The following is a 15,137-nucleotide window of genomic DNA, read 5'->3' as shown; positions in this document are numbered from 1 at the left end:
TTTAATCCCAAAGTTAGAATTATTTTTTAACAAAAACGTAGATATCTGGTTCTTTACCTACCCTTGGCAGCAGTGGAATCCTTGCACAGCCATCCCTGCACCTGAGGCGTGGCGATTGTATACAGTATGGGGTTTACAGATGAGTTGACCGGAAGTACGAACACTGCCATCCACACATACACCTGCTTCTCGGGATCATGGAAACTTCCTGTCAGTGATAAGATGCCAACAACGATCACAGGCATCCAGCAACAGAAGTCTGTTAAAATGATGAAAGCGACTCGCTTGGCGAGAGCTGATTGTCGTTTAACATTCGTTGATCTGATCGAACTTGACGATTTAACCGCAGACAAGAATATCGCCAAGTAGGCGAGCGATATGAACAGGAAGGCAAGTAAATTCAACCCAATGAATATGCTGACTGAGTATTCCCAGCCGGGTGGTCTGTCATCTGAGAGCTGCAGAGCCAGACACACTGTAGAGCGTCCATAGAAGCGATGTCCATGCTCTGAATCATAGAAGTAACTTAGACCTGACATTGGCAAGAAGGACAGGACGAATCCCAGTGTCCACGCACCCAAGCAAATGACGTGACAGGCTTTAAGGGACAAGGGCTGCACACGAAAACTGAACACGATACAGATGAGCCTATCGGCGGTGATGATGGATAGAAGCATTACGGAGACCTTTTAAGGTAAACAATAAAGGAAATTATTTACGGACAAACAATTAGAATAAACAATCGTTATTAAGGCTGGGGTCCTTCTCCTTGCCGCTGAGGTGTTCCGGTTGACAGGGAGTTGACTGCAGTCTAGCCTCACTACTGAGTTGTGTGTATCACGTTTGTATTGGAGGTGCTCTGAATAGTGGTTGGCGAAGTTCTGCTCCGTGAAGAGGTCGACTTGTGACAAGTCTAGTGATACACTGTCGGAGAGTTCAAATGAACCTGTGGAGTGAGCAGGTATGTTCGGATATCTTGGGTTAGAAGATAGCTCTCACAGCGCCGGACTGTTCGGTTAACATTGCAAATACCATGGAGAATACTCTGGGATGGATACCATCCTATCTACTAAAACTTCTACCAGTTGTATCATTATACAAAATCCGTCGGCTGACTTCCTAACAGTGTTAAGAATGCAAGTGCATAATGATATGAAAGATCAAATATTTGAAAAGCGAAAAAAGATCCAAAAAGACATGAGTGATAATCGCCGTTATATGCACAACTTAAGCAGCTGTGAACATAAAGCCTGAAATTAGGCGTGAGCGGTATGACCTCTGCGAACTGACCGGTGCAGTGTTCTACCAACTGAGCTGAGAAGAAGACTTGTGACGAGTCTAGCGATACACAGTCAGAGAGCTCAACTGAACCTGAAGGGCTGGTATGCCTTGGCGTTCATGTCTTTACATGTGTTTAGAGTTGTAAGCAAGACATTTTTGCGTTTAACCTCAGAGAAGTAACACTAGACAATGATAAAAATAGGTGGAAACTCTTCCAACTTACCTCGCTAGATAGCATAGACAAAGCACCCGTGACCTGACATATTGTACCCGCTCTCCACTGCACGTCATGCATGAAGTATTCACCCTGCCAACGAGTGTCCTGCACAGCAATAATGATGAGGTAGACGCCCATCAGGAAATCAGAAAAGGCGAGGTTCTTCAACAGAAATGACTGCACCTTGCTGTCTTCGGTGTGCACCAGCCTCCAGAATATCACTGATAGATTGCCAACTAATGCTATGATGCCCAGAATCCAAAGGCAGACCCGTACCGCTGGGTTCTTCATCATGTCTTCACAACTGGAGAATTCATTTTGGGGTGAGTCACACATTAGATCTGTTATAGCCTTGTTAGCATAACAGCAGAGAATGAAACTGTCCAAGGTTCTAAATAAAGAAACGAAAGCCTTTCGTAAATCTGGATAGCGAGTCTTTCTTTGCTAGTTAAAACCTGGGGACAAGATAAGCCTCACTTCAGCAACAATTTCGTTACTTTGTGTTCGAGCCCTGGACCAGAACTTCACCAACAATTTATTTTGAGGCCAATTAGGTCCTTGTTTTTTTCTTAATATATATAGTTTTTTTTTCGCCTGACCCCAAGTTCCTTCTCTTTAAAAATGTTCCTTTGCCTTTATACTCTTTCTATAAGGCAGCATTTCAGTTTTTTCCCAGTTAACTTTCCTTCAAAGCTCGGATAAAGTTGATCATATTCATTTGTTGTAAACACCTTAGATACTACGGGATAATTTAGGAGAAGTGCCTGAAAGGCCTACAATAGCTGTATATTTAAGACTAAGAAAGAGAGAGGAGTTACAGAAACAGACAAGGAAGCAATGCTTGTCTCTAGGTGATTGAGTATTGTTGTGTAATATAGCGTGAAGAATAATTCCGAGACAAGCAGCCGACCTGCTACAATACTCACAGTTTCTTTAGGTTGACTAGGTCGTCAAAAGTATCCGTCGTTATTTCACTTTCAACAATTCCATTGGCATGTAGACGCCTATATCCAAAAAATAAGTCAAAATGAAGATTTTCATTTGCGATATAGTAACAGGTTTTCAATAAGTACTACGGTCAAAAACTCTATGGCCTTAAATATCTTTCCTCTCCTCGTCCAACAGCTCAAAAACACTAAGAATGGCCAGTACCAAAGCTGCTCATTGTACTGTGTGGCTATAACAAAGTTACGTTAATATATGATTTGATTAAGGTGATTAAGGAAGAGGAGAAAAAGGAGTAAAGTCAACTTTACTTTATTCAACACCATGGTTAACATGCAGTAGTACACGCTGTAGTATCAAAGTATAATATCCTGTAACTAGGGGCAACGGGTACTTCAATTAACACAGTAACAAACCCAAATAAATAATCGACTTACAGTGTTGTGAGTGACCGCAGGCCAGTAAAGGCAGTATTGGTAAGTCTTTTGAGGTTGTTGTTGTGAAGGTGTCTAAAAAAAATAGGTCACTTGAAGCAACATGGATTGAAGGGGCATTTCTAGATAGACAGACAGAAAGACTGACAGGCTGATAGACAGGGAGACCAACGGAAAAACCCGCAGAAAAACAACAGGAGAGGCTGGCAGGCAGACAATCAACAGACAGACAGGCTGACCATTTTATATCAAGGCGCAGTAGATTCTCTGTAATTTAATCTATTGATAGCACAGAGGTACAGACACTTTACTAGTGCATATTTTCTGAGAGGCGTTTTATATAGAAAAGTATTTTTCGAAATTACCTTTAAATTGGCGGTGAATCATAACTCTATGATGTACGTTGAAACACGAAGCAATCAGTTAGATGCTCTTGAGCCATGTGTATAAAACTTACTTCACAATGACGTTTCACTGATGAGAATTAAATTCTGTCGATAGTGAATACAGAGACACTTACAAATGTTCCAGCTCTGAAAGAGACGCGAATGCTCTCTCCTGAATACTGCTGATAAGATTGTGATCAAGATACCTAGGAAAAACATGTAAAATAAAATAAGAGAATTCCTCCAGAAAGAGCTCTTTAACTTAGAAGTGACAGATATCAGTGACTTGTAAGTTAAAACGGCCACGGTAACTCGGGAGGGAAGGGTTGTCTCGGGCCCTGAATCTCACGTAATCAGTTTGCCTTGCCTTCTCGATGACCTCGGAAAAGCATTATTTTGAGTTTTACTTTTACAAAAAAATATGCAGTTAATCTGGTGTAAAAAGATCTAAACGTTTCTAACCATAATGCGGATTGTACCAGTTGTCCTTTAAACAGACCACCTCATACTTACAGATGTGACAGTCGCCTCGTGTATCTAAAGGTATTTCTGTTGACGATGTGAATACGGTTAAATCTTAAACTCCTGAAGTAGCAAAGAAAAGTCACTTGTTTTAGTATATATAATAGTCGTTTTGAAGCTGAATTTAAAATATAGCCTTGAGAGAAATACCACGTGGAAGTTCTTTATTCAAATGACTTCCCTTTACTCACAAGATTTGCAAATTCGTCAAATTATTCAGGACGCCTTCCTGAATGTCAGCAAGGAGGTTTTCACTAAGATCCCTGCAAGAAATGACCGTATTATTAAGTTATAAGCCAGTTCTAGTTATGGGGCACAATACTCAAAATGCTTGGACCTCAACAGACAAGACATTTGGTTGTCGACAACTAAATGTTATCAACAACTATATAATTCTGTTCGATGTGTGCATTCCACACATTCATTGGAGTTTTAGTTGTCACTGTCTAAGTCAGATCGCGAGACCTTGGGAACTAACGTTCACTGCATATGCTCAAAACACTACACGTTTCAATATGGTAACGATAGTTGACGACAACTTAACCAATGATCCCCACACACGGAAAAAACGGTCAAAAATGTCATTGTCGAAAACTGTTAGTTGTTCACAACTAAAGCCGTTTCCCCGCCTTTCCGTAGAGAGAAAGTGCTAAGTTGTCGATAGCTAAAAATGTAGCGTTTACTTGTCCACAATCCATCTCATACACTTTATTTTTAGGAGGGATTTCAGAGGTCAATTACACGTATTTTTGTTCACTTCCATTTCATTTCATTTATGAGATTTTTCCTAGCTACGAGTACTAACTTACAACGATTGAAGGCGAGATAGTCCTTTAAAAACGTCGTCATTGAGTTCCTTAAGAAAATTGTTGTTGAGTCTCCTGTAGACGTAATTAAAACACTATCAATTACAAACTATTAATGTTAGAAATATTTATGTTAGCTTACGCCAAACACTCTTGAAATTAATGATGTCTCCCTGTCTATAATGAATTATATCAAAATTAACAGTCTGTTATATGACTTTCTAATATATTTATTTAATATGGTGGTTTATTTTTACGCGCCAGGCCGCTTATGCGAGTGAGCAGAGAAATAAAGCTCGGATGCGCCTACCAAAATAATATTCTCTTACATTGGATAAGATTTCGTAACCTGTGTTTGATGAGTTAACCAGCAAATGTGCCAAATTGGCTCTTATTGGGAACGATTGTAAACTTCCCTTGTCTCTTGGATGGTCATGTATTCGTCTACTATTCAATCTGTGCAACTTACAAAGTTTCTAGAGATGATAAACCTCGAAACGTCTCCATTTCTAACTGGAATACTTTGTTGTGGCTCAAATCTCTGTCATAAAAGAGACAAAAGGTTAGGTTCATCTCCCAAGAACCCTTGAACTAGTGATTTACAATGAAAAGCACTGACTTACATGTAGATGAGAGATGACAGTGATTGAAAATCTGTGTTCCTCAGCTGGGCGATTTTGCTTCCACCAAATAAACTTTAGAGAGAGAGAAAGAGAGAAAGAAAAACCGATATTCAAATGCAATGTTTAACCTGAAATAAAAAATTCAAAAAGTTAGAAATCTTTCAGTCACAGCTATTAGACCAGCTTCCCTAAAAGGAGAAGAACCTCTAGCTCTGAATAGATCAACTGGCATGCGTCACAAGTATTTTTTCATTTTCAACCGTATAAAAAAGCACTTACACGGCTGCCATGTTGGTCCCCAAAATGTACACTAGAAAATACATGTGCTCAATTACCAAGGGGTAGAAATTTCAACGCCCAGGACCACCAACACGGGTGCCGTGTTGTGATGAAAACGTTCTACCTCAATTCGGGGTTAGACTAGCACAGTGTTGTAGCTGAGTTTCTAGCTCAGGGATACAAAACAGTGACCCTGCCAGTGTTCAGTCCAAGGTCCAAACCAGGTAGCATTAGACCAGCACACCTGGCCAGGGTAGATTCGTGACAACCTTAATCTCGACATTAAGTGCTAATGCAACAAAAATACTACTACCAGTATTGCGATTGGTTGCGCGAGCAAAAGCGAATCAGCAATCAAACGACAGGCTGAGTACACGGATCACAACATCCACCCAAGAAACGCCCGGATCTTTGAACAAGGTATAACCAACTGCCACAAGAGGCTTTGCTTGGAGTCAAGGATCTCCACCTTGGACAGCCAAGCTGTCAGCGAGAGGAAACCACTCCCTCCCGATTACGTGCCTCTAATTCAGAATTTAAAAAGACAGCGCACGGGTTTGTAACGCGAGCAGTAAAGAGCCTGTTTGCATTGTAGCTCTGATGAAGGCAGACAGAAGCCACCAAAAATTAGTTAGCATAAAAAACAGGTCGGTTAAAGAGAAAATGGGTTCAAAGTTCAGTACTAAGGAAGTACTTGATAACAACAAGAGCATCTTCCAGTTTGTAAAACATTTTCTTAAAAAAATCCTAAAAGATTCACCAACCCGATACGAATGCAAATGAGTATTCAATAAAAGGACTTTCAAGAAAGCAGCCGTCCTTTCTATTACTCTCAAACAAAATATCTTAACGACAGCTCGTAAGTTTCGCCGAGGTGTTCGTGCTTGTTTACATTGACAGTAAAAACAATTAATCTCAACAATTTTGAATTTTCCATTTTCAATTCCCCACATCCCTATTCCTCATTCTTTGTCTTAGTAAATCTGATTGTTCAAGACTTGGCGTTACTGAGAGACACAAACGTTCCTGTGTGTTACATGTAATGTGCCTTGGCTTTAACGTTACGTTGATCTTCATAGTAAGAAGCAGAAAGTTTTGCTGAAAAAAAAAACGCCAGAGGTAAGTTCCTATAATGTTACCACAATTCGCAAGTCGCTGATGCTGAACTGAACAGCAAGTGGCGACTAGAGTAAAGCAAAAACGTACAGCGACAAGCGCAATTTTAACTTGTTAACGGCTGTCTTTAATGAAAGAACTTTCAATAACGAAAACTTACATTATTAGCTCAAAACATTATTGCAAGATGTTTTATTGACAACAAAAGGCAAATATTATATAATGTCTAAGGCTTTTTGTGAAGTGGAAAAGTTCGTCATAACACATCACAGATTGAGAGCTTTTCTAATGGATATCGGCAAACCACACGCAACACCGAGTTGACCAACTCACGTGTCTTACAATCTAATACGGAGATATTCAGCAGATATTCAGCAGATATGTAGCAGACACCCAGGACCATTTTAGCAGTTCTTCGTTAAGATTTATCAACAAATGGCACTGATCCTCTACCCTGAACCGTTATTTGAAACAACATTTGCTTATTTACAATTCATCCACAATGCACTCCGTTGACGACAGGTTGTAAAATTTTTATTTTTGAAGGATGTCAAATATGAGATCACGCTAAAACCACTGGCGACTTAAAGAACCGAAATTCGGATTGTAAAGAACACTGTTTGTCTTCCTTCCTTCAAGATCTAAACTGAATGGACTTCTGAATATTTCGTATTTGACGACCACCGTTAAACCGAACTCGATTTCGGCATACATTATCACTGGAAACTTTCGTTTCTTTTCTTCGAGTGATGTCTCAGTTGTGGATGTTGAGAAATGACATAATTTGTTTCAAACTGTCCCAGCAAATGTGAACATAAGAAAATTGAAGGATTTACAAAAGATGAAGATGAAACCATGCTGAGCAAATCCGTCACACGACGAACAACGTGTAAAGCTAACAACTGGGCAAAGAGATGAATGAAACCCCCTGAGGGAACTTTTCTTCTCCTGAAGTACCTTCACAAACAAAAAAAAATCCGTTTAATTGAAAACTGAAAATAAACAGAAAATAAATTGGGTATGCTCCTTAACGTGTAGAATTTCTGGGTACAGCTTCTTACTGATTTCTGTTTTGAATGTCCGAACCAGCAAAATGATTCTTTATGTGCAGGTAAAACGCCGAACCACTAAGAAGATCACAATTGTTATTCTTCATCAAGTGTGTTCTCTGGATTTCTCTGAAGTTAATAATAGAAGTGTTTATTTAAAATTTCTGTTTACACTAAGGGAACATGATTTTTTCCGAGGTTTTAATGAACAGAAATGGAAGAGGCAAGCGCGATGGAGAAAATTGATTTGCTTCAGTATATTTGCTTCTCATTTTTCTCTTCAAAGCAAGAATCAGAGCAAATTTCCCCATTAAACAACTGATATTCGATGTTCCAGCCAATGAACCCTGACAATTTATCAAATAGCAAAAATTTAAACATAATAACGTGTTGTTCTTCGTTGTGCGATGAGATAGTGGAAATTAAGAAACTTGCCATCATTATTCATAATATTAATCACAACTCGAGATTAGTGTGAATTCTAATTGTGATTCAGTTGACAGCTTTGAAATCAAAGGGTTTTAAGGAAAGTTACATCCTCAGGGCAAGACGTCTTATATCCTGTTTTATAGACAAAACAAAGAATATTGAAAAAGCTCAACTACTCACCAAGGATGGTGTTTTCTGGTGGCCAATTTGTTCTTAAGCCAAATTCGAAAATAGACAATTCTCGTGGTTATTTTCTTACAGGGAAAGAAGGAAAATGATCTTAAATTCACTGCCTGGGAGCATCCGACTGATGGTTTCGGTAAATTATCTCCTTATTTCCTTAAAAGAATTGTCATGTCGAAATTTCGCGATATCAGAAATTGAATGCCTGTTGTTCTCGCATTGATAAAAAGTATAGTCTTGGGCGCCAAAAAATGGTCAGTTATGATTTTAGAACTGGACGGAGAGCCAATAAACCAAGGTTTTCGGGCCAAGGACAACAAAGCCCTCATAAATTCGAGTAGACTCAAATTCTCCTGGAATGACCGATCAGATAAAATTCTATAGCGCCGCCTAAAATTAACCTACAGAGCTTTAAAAGCACTCCAGATAACCTAGAACAAAGCCTTGAGAGAAAACTGTCGTTGGATGTACCTGACTGGTACTGTCGTATATATTCGATGATGAAAAAAGATAAAATTTTATTACTCAGCTATTCAGTTTGTTATGAGGGTCTCTGGGTATCTCACACTCTACCTTCAGTAGAGCGGTATTGACCATCAAGTTTCAAAGCAACGACGATCTTCCTCTTGATATATAGAGGATATTACACGGTGGCGAGAAGATATGAATTTTATGTTCGAGTGGCAAGAACAATATCTCACTCGTTCGCTTCGTTCACTCGTGAGATATTGTTCTTGCCACGAGAACATAAAATTCATATCTTCGAGCCAACGTGTAATGTTCTTTTTATTATATGGAGAAACCAATTCAACAAAAGCAAAAGGCGGGAATCGTGACTTCATTGAACGATACGACACTCACAAAGGTGACATACGGAAAATACGCCACTCGGGTCCCGGATGAAGTGGCGTATGGAATCTACGAGTGGTTTAGTTCCCAGTAAAACACTCTTTTCCATATAATAAACTAGACTATGGTACCAGAAATCATGCGGTTACATTAACCTTAAAGAAATCTGAGCTACATGCACAGTGGTGCTAAGGATGTAAAAGTGTTACGGAGATGAATCTTTTGTTTAATTACGAACAATACAGATCATTTTAGCTTAGCCTTTATCGCGGCCGGCAATTTCGACGACAATGCATGGAATGTTTACCACAGAAAATAAAAGTGGTTGGGTACGTCTAAATCAATCTTTGTAAAAGCGAGTTCGCTGATCAAGATTGAAATGTGAATTTCCTCATTTCTTAGCCTAGCCTTCATCGCGGCCGACAATTTTGACGACAAAGCGTCGGATGTTTTCCACAGAAAATAAGTGTTTGGTTTACCTCCAAATCAATCTAATCAAGAGTAAGAAATAAATTTCTTATATGTTCTTGTATTGACAAGAGTTTACCAATTAAAACTACGACCACCATCCAGTGAATAAGATCTTCGTGATTTTCTGTTCACCAAAGCGCGAACTTGTGAACGACCGATCAAGCCATAAGTTTAAAGAAACACAGATTTAAAATCAGTTTAACAGGAACTTTCTTATAACAAAACAAACACAACTGCCATAGTCCGTTATATCATATTTTTGGTGCCATAAAATCGCTTTTCCTTTTATTGCTAGTGGTTTTAGGCGATTTGGTACGCCAAGTTGACGCGACTCTTAAAGGAAAAATAAGTTGATCGCCGAAAATCGACATGTTCACACAGCTTGAAATATTCATCAAAAACATAAAAGGGTGGCCGCATACACCCGAAGTAGACTCGGTTTTTCTCCGGAGAGTGCGACTCCAGGAGGCACCTGAATTTCAGGCTGGTAGTAAATAAAGGACGCCAAGACAATCTAAGATAGGCTGCAAAAGTTTTGTTGCCCATGGTTTGGCTTGATCCTGCGTACCGTAAAGATAACTTTTTCGCTTTTTCCTATTTCAGATCACAGCTTGAGCGCAAAGATGAATAACTCTTCTAGATTAATCTCGAGCTAATTTCGAAAATTAAAAAGCCTGCTTCTGTAAAAATAGCTAAATGCTGTTATTTCTGTGCGTATCAGAAAATTTGGTGCGCCAAGATGACGCGTCCCTAAAAGAGGAAACTCGTTTATCGTCGAAATTTGGCACGTCACCCAGCTTGAGATATGTATTCATCAAAAACAGAAATCATCAAAAACAGAGCACCCTGCGAGCAGAGTCTGTGTCGATAGCCCTAACCCCTAAGATTTTTCTAGAAGATCGACGGAAACTATGCTAGCAGGGTATAAACAGTCTGCCTTTTTTGCGAGTTTCGCGCAAACGTTAGGAACGTAAGAAATGAAGACGGCGACGCCAAGAGGGACGCCCAGAAAAAAATGAATTTCTATTTTATCTTTGAACTTGGCAATTGTCTAGACCTGTTTAGTACACCTATGGATTAAAAACCTTTTTCAGGCTAAATATGTAATGCCAGCGTTCAATTCCAAACGAAAATACAAAAAAAAAAAACTAATTAGCCGCTGTCGCTCACGTTCACCAGGACTACGCTGAACTTGGTCATTTCACGCTGCTGTTTTGCAGAGGAAGGCTAAGGAATACACAAAGATTTACAACGCACGTGCACAGACATTGTTTTGTTCATTAAACTTTTTTTGGTGGCGTTCTCGTTGCCGCTGTCGTCGTTGTTTCCTTAAGCTCGTGCGCTGATAATTTAATCTCTAAGCACGCCTGCTTTCTAAGTGTTAGCCCTATCAGCCAATTTGCCTAAACAAAAAGCAAAAAAAAGGTGCGGTCGGGTGACTAAAAAGACCACTGAAGATGCTTTTAGTGTGTAGGTCTAATTTTATTTAACCTGAAAGCATGGATGATCACGCAGTTCGAATAAGCACACGAAACACTCAGTCAACCCTAACATCGTCAACGGTCAAGATTAATCTTCCTATTCAATGTCCGCCGAGTTTGGATATCTTTGACAGATTTTTTACCGCAGGGCTTCCTCGTTTTTCCATAACACAGCATGAGGAAGCAATAATAAAGATGCAAAATTGTCAGGAGGACTTGGTTCTGCTGTTAAAAAAATTAAGATACAAAACTAAACATAGCCAAAGTTGTAAAGGAACCACAAATCCAATGGTTGCAAGTTTACACTTCATTGGAATTTTTGCTAAATATCATTTTCTCATCATGTACTATTATTTATTGATTGATTATACTTTATTTACACAAATGGACGTACCAAAGATAACCAATAAAGGCAGGAAGTTTTAGTGAGCTTTACCGAGTGTTTTTGTTGCTTTTTTTGTTCGGAAGATCTCCATATTTCAGTAAACCATCTCAAGTGCAGCAGGTTGATACAATTTGTCAATGTACTAATGCTAAAGCGGATTTCAGTAATCTCCGAAAACATGTGGATTTGACCAAAAACTTTAGAAAACGTCTTCAAATCATTATTCGATATTATCATTTTTACAAGTCTTTGGTTACCTTGTTCTAAATCTGGGCTCCTTTACATTTTAAAGGACATTTTCCATAATTTGACCTTCCGTGAACGGTATATGTGTTAGAAGCTGATCGAGAATAACGCCTACGTACATTTCCATTTGATTTAAAGTAATTATTGAGATCATTCGGCTGATTATATCACTAATCTATGATAATATATATTAAGAATAGTTTAAGATAAGAATATTGGCTAACACGGCTTTTTTCCCACAAAAGTCACAATTCTAACTATCTTTTTGCTTTATCAGACTATGATTAAAATATGTTAAATACAGGAGGTTGATGGTGTCATAAAATGCCTGAAGATGTTAACAGTATTTGCACAGGAATTATTGGCTTGATAATTGGACAAACAACTCTTAAGTTGTCCAAAATATTGACCAATGCCAGATCCAAATTACTCACTAATGCCCAGCCGATATTAAAAATCCATCAGGCTTCTTTTCCCGCCTCCTCCTCATCCTTATTTACAATTCACGAAACGCCACAGTTATTAACTATTTCGACAAATTTCTTGAAAGATGAAAACTGGGATTTCACTTCAATGCTACTGGTAGTAAAAGGTAGACATTGTGATCGTTCCCATAATTTGACCTTCCGTAAACGGTATATGTGTTAGAAGCTGATCGAGAATAAAGACTACGTACATTTCCATTTAATTTAAAATAATTATTCAGATAATTTGGCTGATTATATCAATAATCTATGATAATACATATTAAGAATAGCTCAAGATAAGAATATTGGCTAGGACTGCTTTTTTTTTTCTCACAAAAGTCACAATTCTAATGATCTTTTTGCGTTATCAGGCTATGATTAAAATATGTTAAATACGGGAGCTTAATGGTGTTATAAAATGCCTGTAGATGTTAGTAGTATTTGCACAGGAATTGTTGGCTTGACAATTGAACAAAAAACCCTTGCCCAAAATATTGACCAATGCCAGATTCAAATTTTTCACTTATGCCCAGCCGAAATTAAAAATCCATCAGGCTTCTTTTCTCGCCTCCTCCTCCTCCTCATTTGTAATTCATGAAACGACACAGTTATTAACTATTTCGATAAATTTCTTGAAAGATGAAAACTGGGATTTCACTTAAATGCTACTTGTAGTAAAGGTAGACATTGTGATCGACCAAGGGGCGATTGTTTTCTTATGCCTCTGATAGTTAAATGAATGTCAATCGATCAGAGTCAGACTGGACTCGCTTTCGACAAACGTTTGAGATAAATTGAAGTCGTTCCAGTTTGCATGCGACGGCTTCCATCCCCCGCTGATGTCCTGCGGCTGTTGCGAATTAATGATATTTGTTTAAAAGCGTTACGGAAATTCTTGTTGAAGATAACACAGATACAAGGATTTACCGCGCTCCACAAACGCAGCATAAAGAGACACGTGAATGGAATCGCAGTGCCCAGTGCACAAATGGGTGGCGCGTTCCAGTTCCACAGGAAAATTAGAGAGAACGTGAAAACAATCAGTGGAAACGTACAAACGGCGAAGGCAATAATTATGGCCACTGACATTCGGATAATTTTTTTGTGTTGCTGATCGCGAAGCCGTTGGCGACAAGACAACCGTTGCTCGGTTTCTTTGCTCTGCGCTTTTAGTCTCCATGCAATGAAGCCATACACGATGGCTAACAAACAAACTGGAACAAGAAAAAAAATGATGAAAGTCGCTGTGAGAAATCTCTTGCGGGTTTCTTCATTATCAAATGCCGGTCCCCAATCCGATACGCAATGTGGTTTATTATCGTTGGGATTTATTACCAGTTTGAAAATGTAGAAATAGGGCGCGTGAACTGCAATGGCGACTATCCACGAACAACCAATGCAAATGAGGCGAATTTTTGGGGTGATGAGTTTGGCCTTAAACGGGAAGACAACGGCGACGAACCTGTCCATTGATATCAACAAGAGGCTTTCGATGGAAACAATAAGTGAAACATCGGGAAGAAAGAAGGAAAGTTTGCACAAAATGTCTCCCAGTAGTGGCGGACCGTCAACCTTCCAAGCTTCAGAGCCTGAAATGATATAAGCAATGGTTGTAGGCATGATGGTCAACGGGTTGAACAGATCGGACACAGCCATGTTAAAAACAAAGTAGTTGATCGACTTTCGTAGCTGCTTGTTCTTGTGAATAACCACGATAAGATAGATATTTCCAGCTAACGAAACAATAAGAATGATGAAATAGGCTAGGGTTTTTATGACCGTTTCAACTGTGGAATCGCCTACAGGACAGCCACGAGTATTGTTTTCAGCGTTTACCTTGGTAGCTGAGAAGTTCTTGATGAGCGACACCAAAGTTGCATTTTCGTCGAACATGTTTTTGTTTTATGTTACCGTATGGACACTGGTAAATATTGCTCCCTTTGGCAGTTCGACGTCCTGAACCACGTTCCGTGAGAAGATGCAGACAACATAACAGGAAAATGCAAAAGCCGACAGCTTTATACTTAACATAATTATCATAAATGGCCTTTCAAGCTTCCAAGTCTGTGAAACTATTAGCATCGGATATGCTTGGTGTCTCATTAAACACCACCTGCCTCTGACAGAAACCAGGCATGTGTAATGAACAGCATAAATAGAGAGCCGAGGCAATTAAGACGCTACAAAGAAATCCTTTCGCATGTGGTTTTTTTTTCTCAACAGCTGAGAACATTTTCTCAAGTTTTCATCTTGGCAATTGTATTAAGACAGAAAGATAATGCCAAGGAGATGAGCCAAAACACTGAAATGAAGTAAAATGAAAGAATGACAATTGAGAGCCAAAAATATTAGCAATTGACATAAATCTTGAAGAGTCAAACTTCAATCAGGTACAGGTATAATTATTTGTTTTTACGTTTTTACTTTTTTTCACTGTTACACTTTCTGTGTAAATAAAACGGAACTTCACATAACATCTTGTTGCTTTATTTGAAAAAAAAAAAAACTAAAATCCCTTCAATTTGGCTAAGAAACTTTGAACTGCGCGGCAGTCGCTTTTAAATATGTGTGTGTGTGTGTGTGTGTGTGTGTGATATTGACAGTTAATGCCTTGATACCGTCAAATATTTAAAAGCAGAAGCTTATTTCATGTGAAGGTCGTCAATTTTCCATGAAGATTCAACTATTCCCAGTCAATAACATAATCACAAATTGCTTTATGTGAATTTTTAAAACAGTTCACATACAAAGTCAAGCTAATGTTGTCTTCACTTCCGTTGGGAAAATGAGGCCTGCCATATGCTATTTCATTGTCATGTCTTCTCCCAATCTACTCAGCTTAGCTGTTCATGCGGCACACTTATATTGCTTTAAGCAATTTATAACGTTAAAATGAATGAGTAAAGTCGAATTCCGTCTGCTTTATAACATGAATGATTAGCAAAATCGAACGAGCGCAAAGTGGAAG

At 38.8% G+C, this 15,137-nt stretch overlaps 2 protein-coding genes across 2 annotated transcripts in view; both read right to left on the bottom strand.

Moving 5' to 3' along the window:
- Positions 1-15,137, bottom strand: part of LOC110062958 (uncharacterized) — a 53,829-nt gene that overhangs the window by 2,626 nt on the left and 36,066 nt on the right. The window contains exons 38-47 of the mRNA XM_089273011.1: positions 5,215-5,286; positions 5,061-5,132; positions 4,595-4,666; positions 3,977-4,048; positions 3,777-3,848; positions 3,398-3,469; positions 2,881-2,952; positions 2,425-2,502; positions 1,505-1,889; positions 62-686 (exon numbers count right to left, since the gene is read on the bottom strand). Of these exons, the coding sequence (XP_089129137.1) occupies positions 62-686; positions 1,505-1,889; positions 2,425-2,502; positions 2,881-2,952; positions 3,398-3,469; positions 3,777-3,848; positions 3,977-4,048; positions 4,595-4,666; positions 5,061-5,132; positions 5,215-5,286 (1,592 nt within the window). The remainder of the gene's footprint in view (positions 1-61; positions 687-1,504; positions 1,890-2,424; positions 2,503-2,880; positions 2,953-3,397; positions 3,470-3,776; positions 3,849-3,976; positions 4,049-4,594; positions 4,667-5,060; positions 5,133-5,214; positions 5,287-15,137) is intronic.
- On the bottom strand, positions 11,052-14,460 carry LOC110062959 (neuropeptide Y receptor type 1-like). The gene has a single exon (XM_020769904.2). The coding sequence runs from the start codon at positions 14,060-14,062 to the stop codon at positions 12,926-12,928; it is 1,137 nt and encodes a 378-aa protein (XP_020625563.2). The 5' UTR covers positions 14,063-14,460; the 3' UTR covers positions 11,052-12,925.

This window comes from Orbicella faveolata, unplaced genomic scaffold (genome assembly GCF_042242905.1).
Source record: "Orbicella faveolata isolate gen_17 unplaced genomic scaffold, um_ofav_v1 contig_35, whole genome shotgun sequence".
NCBI classification, from domain to species: Eukaryota; Metazoa; Cnidaria; class Anthozoa; order Scleractinia; family Merulinidae; genus Orbicella; species Orbicella faveolata.
The sequence above is the reverse complement of the archived record's forward strand: the minus strand, read 5'-3'. Positions and strand labels throughout refer to the sequence as shown.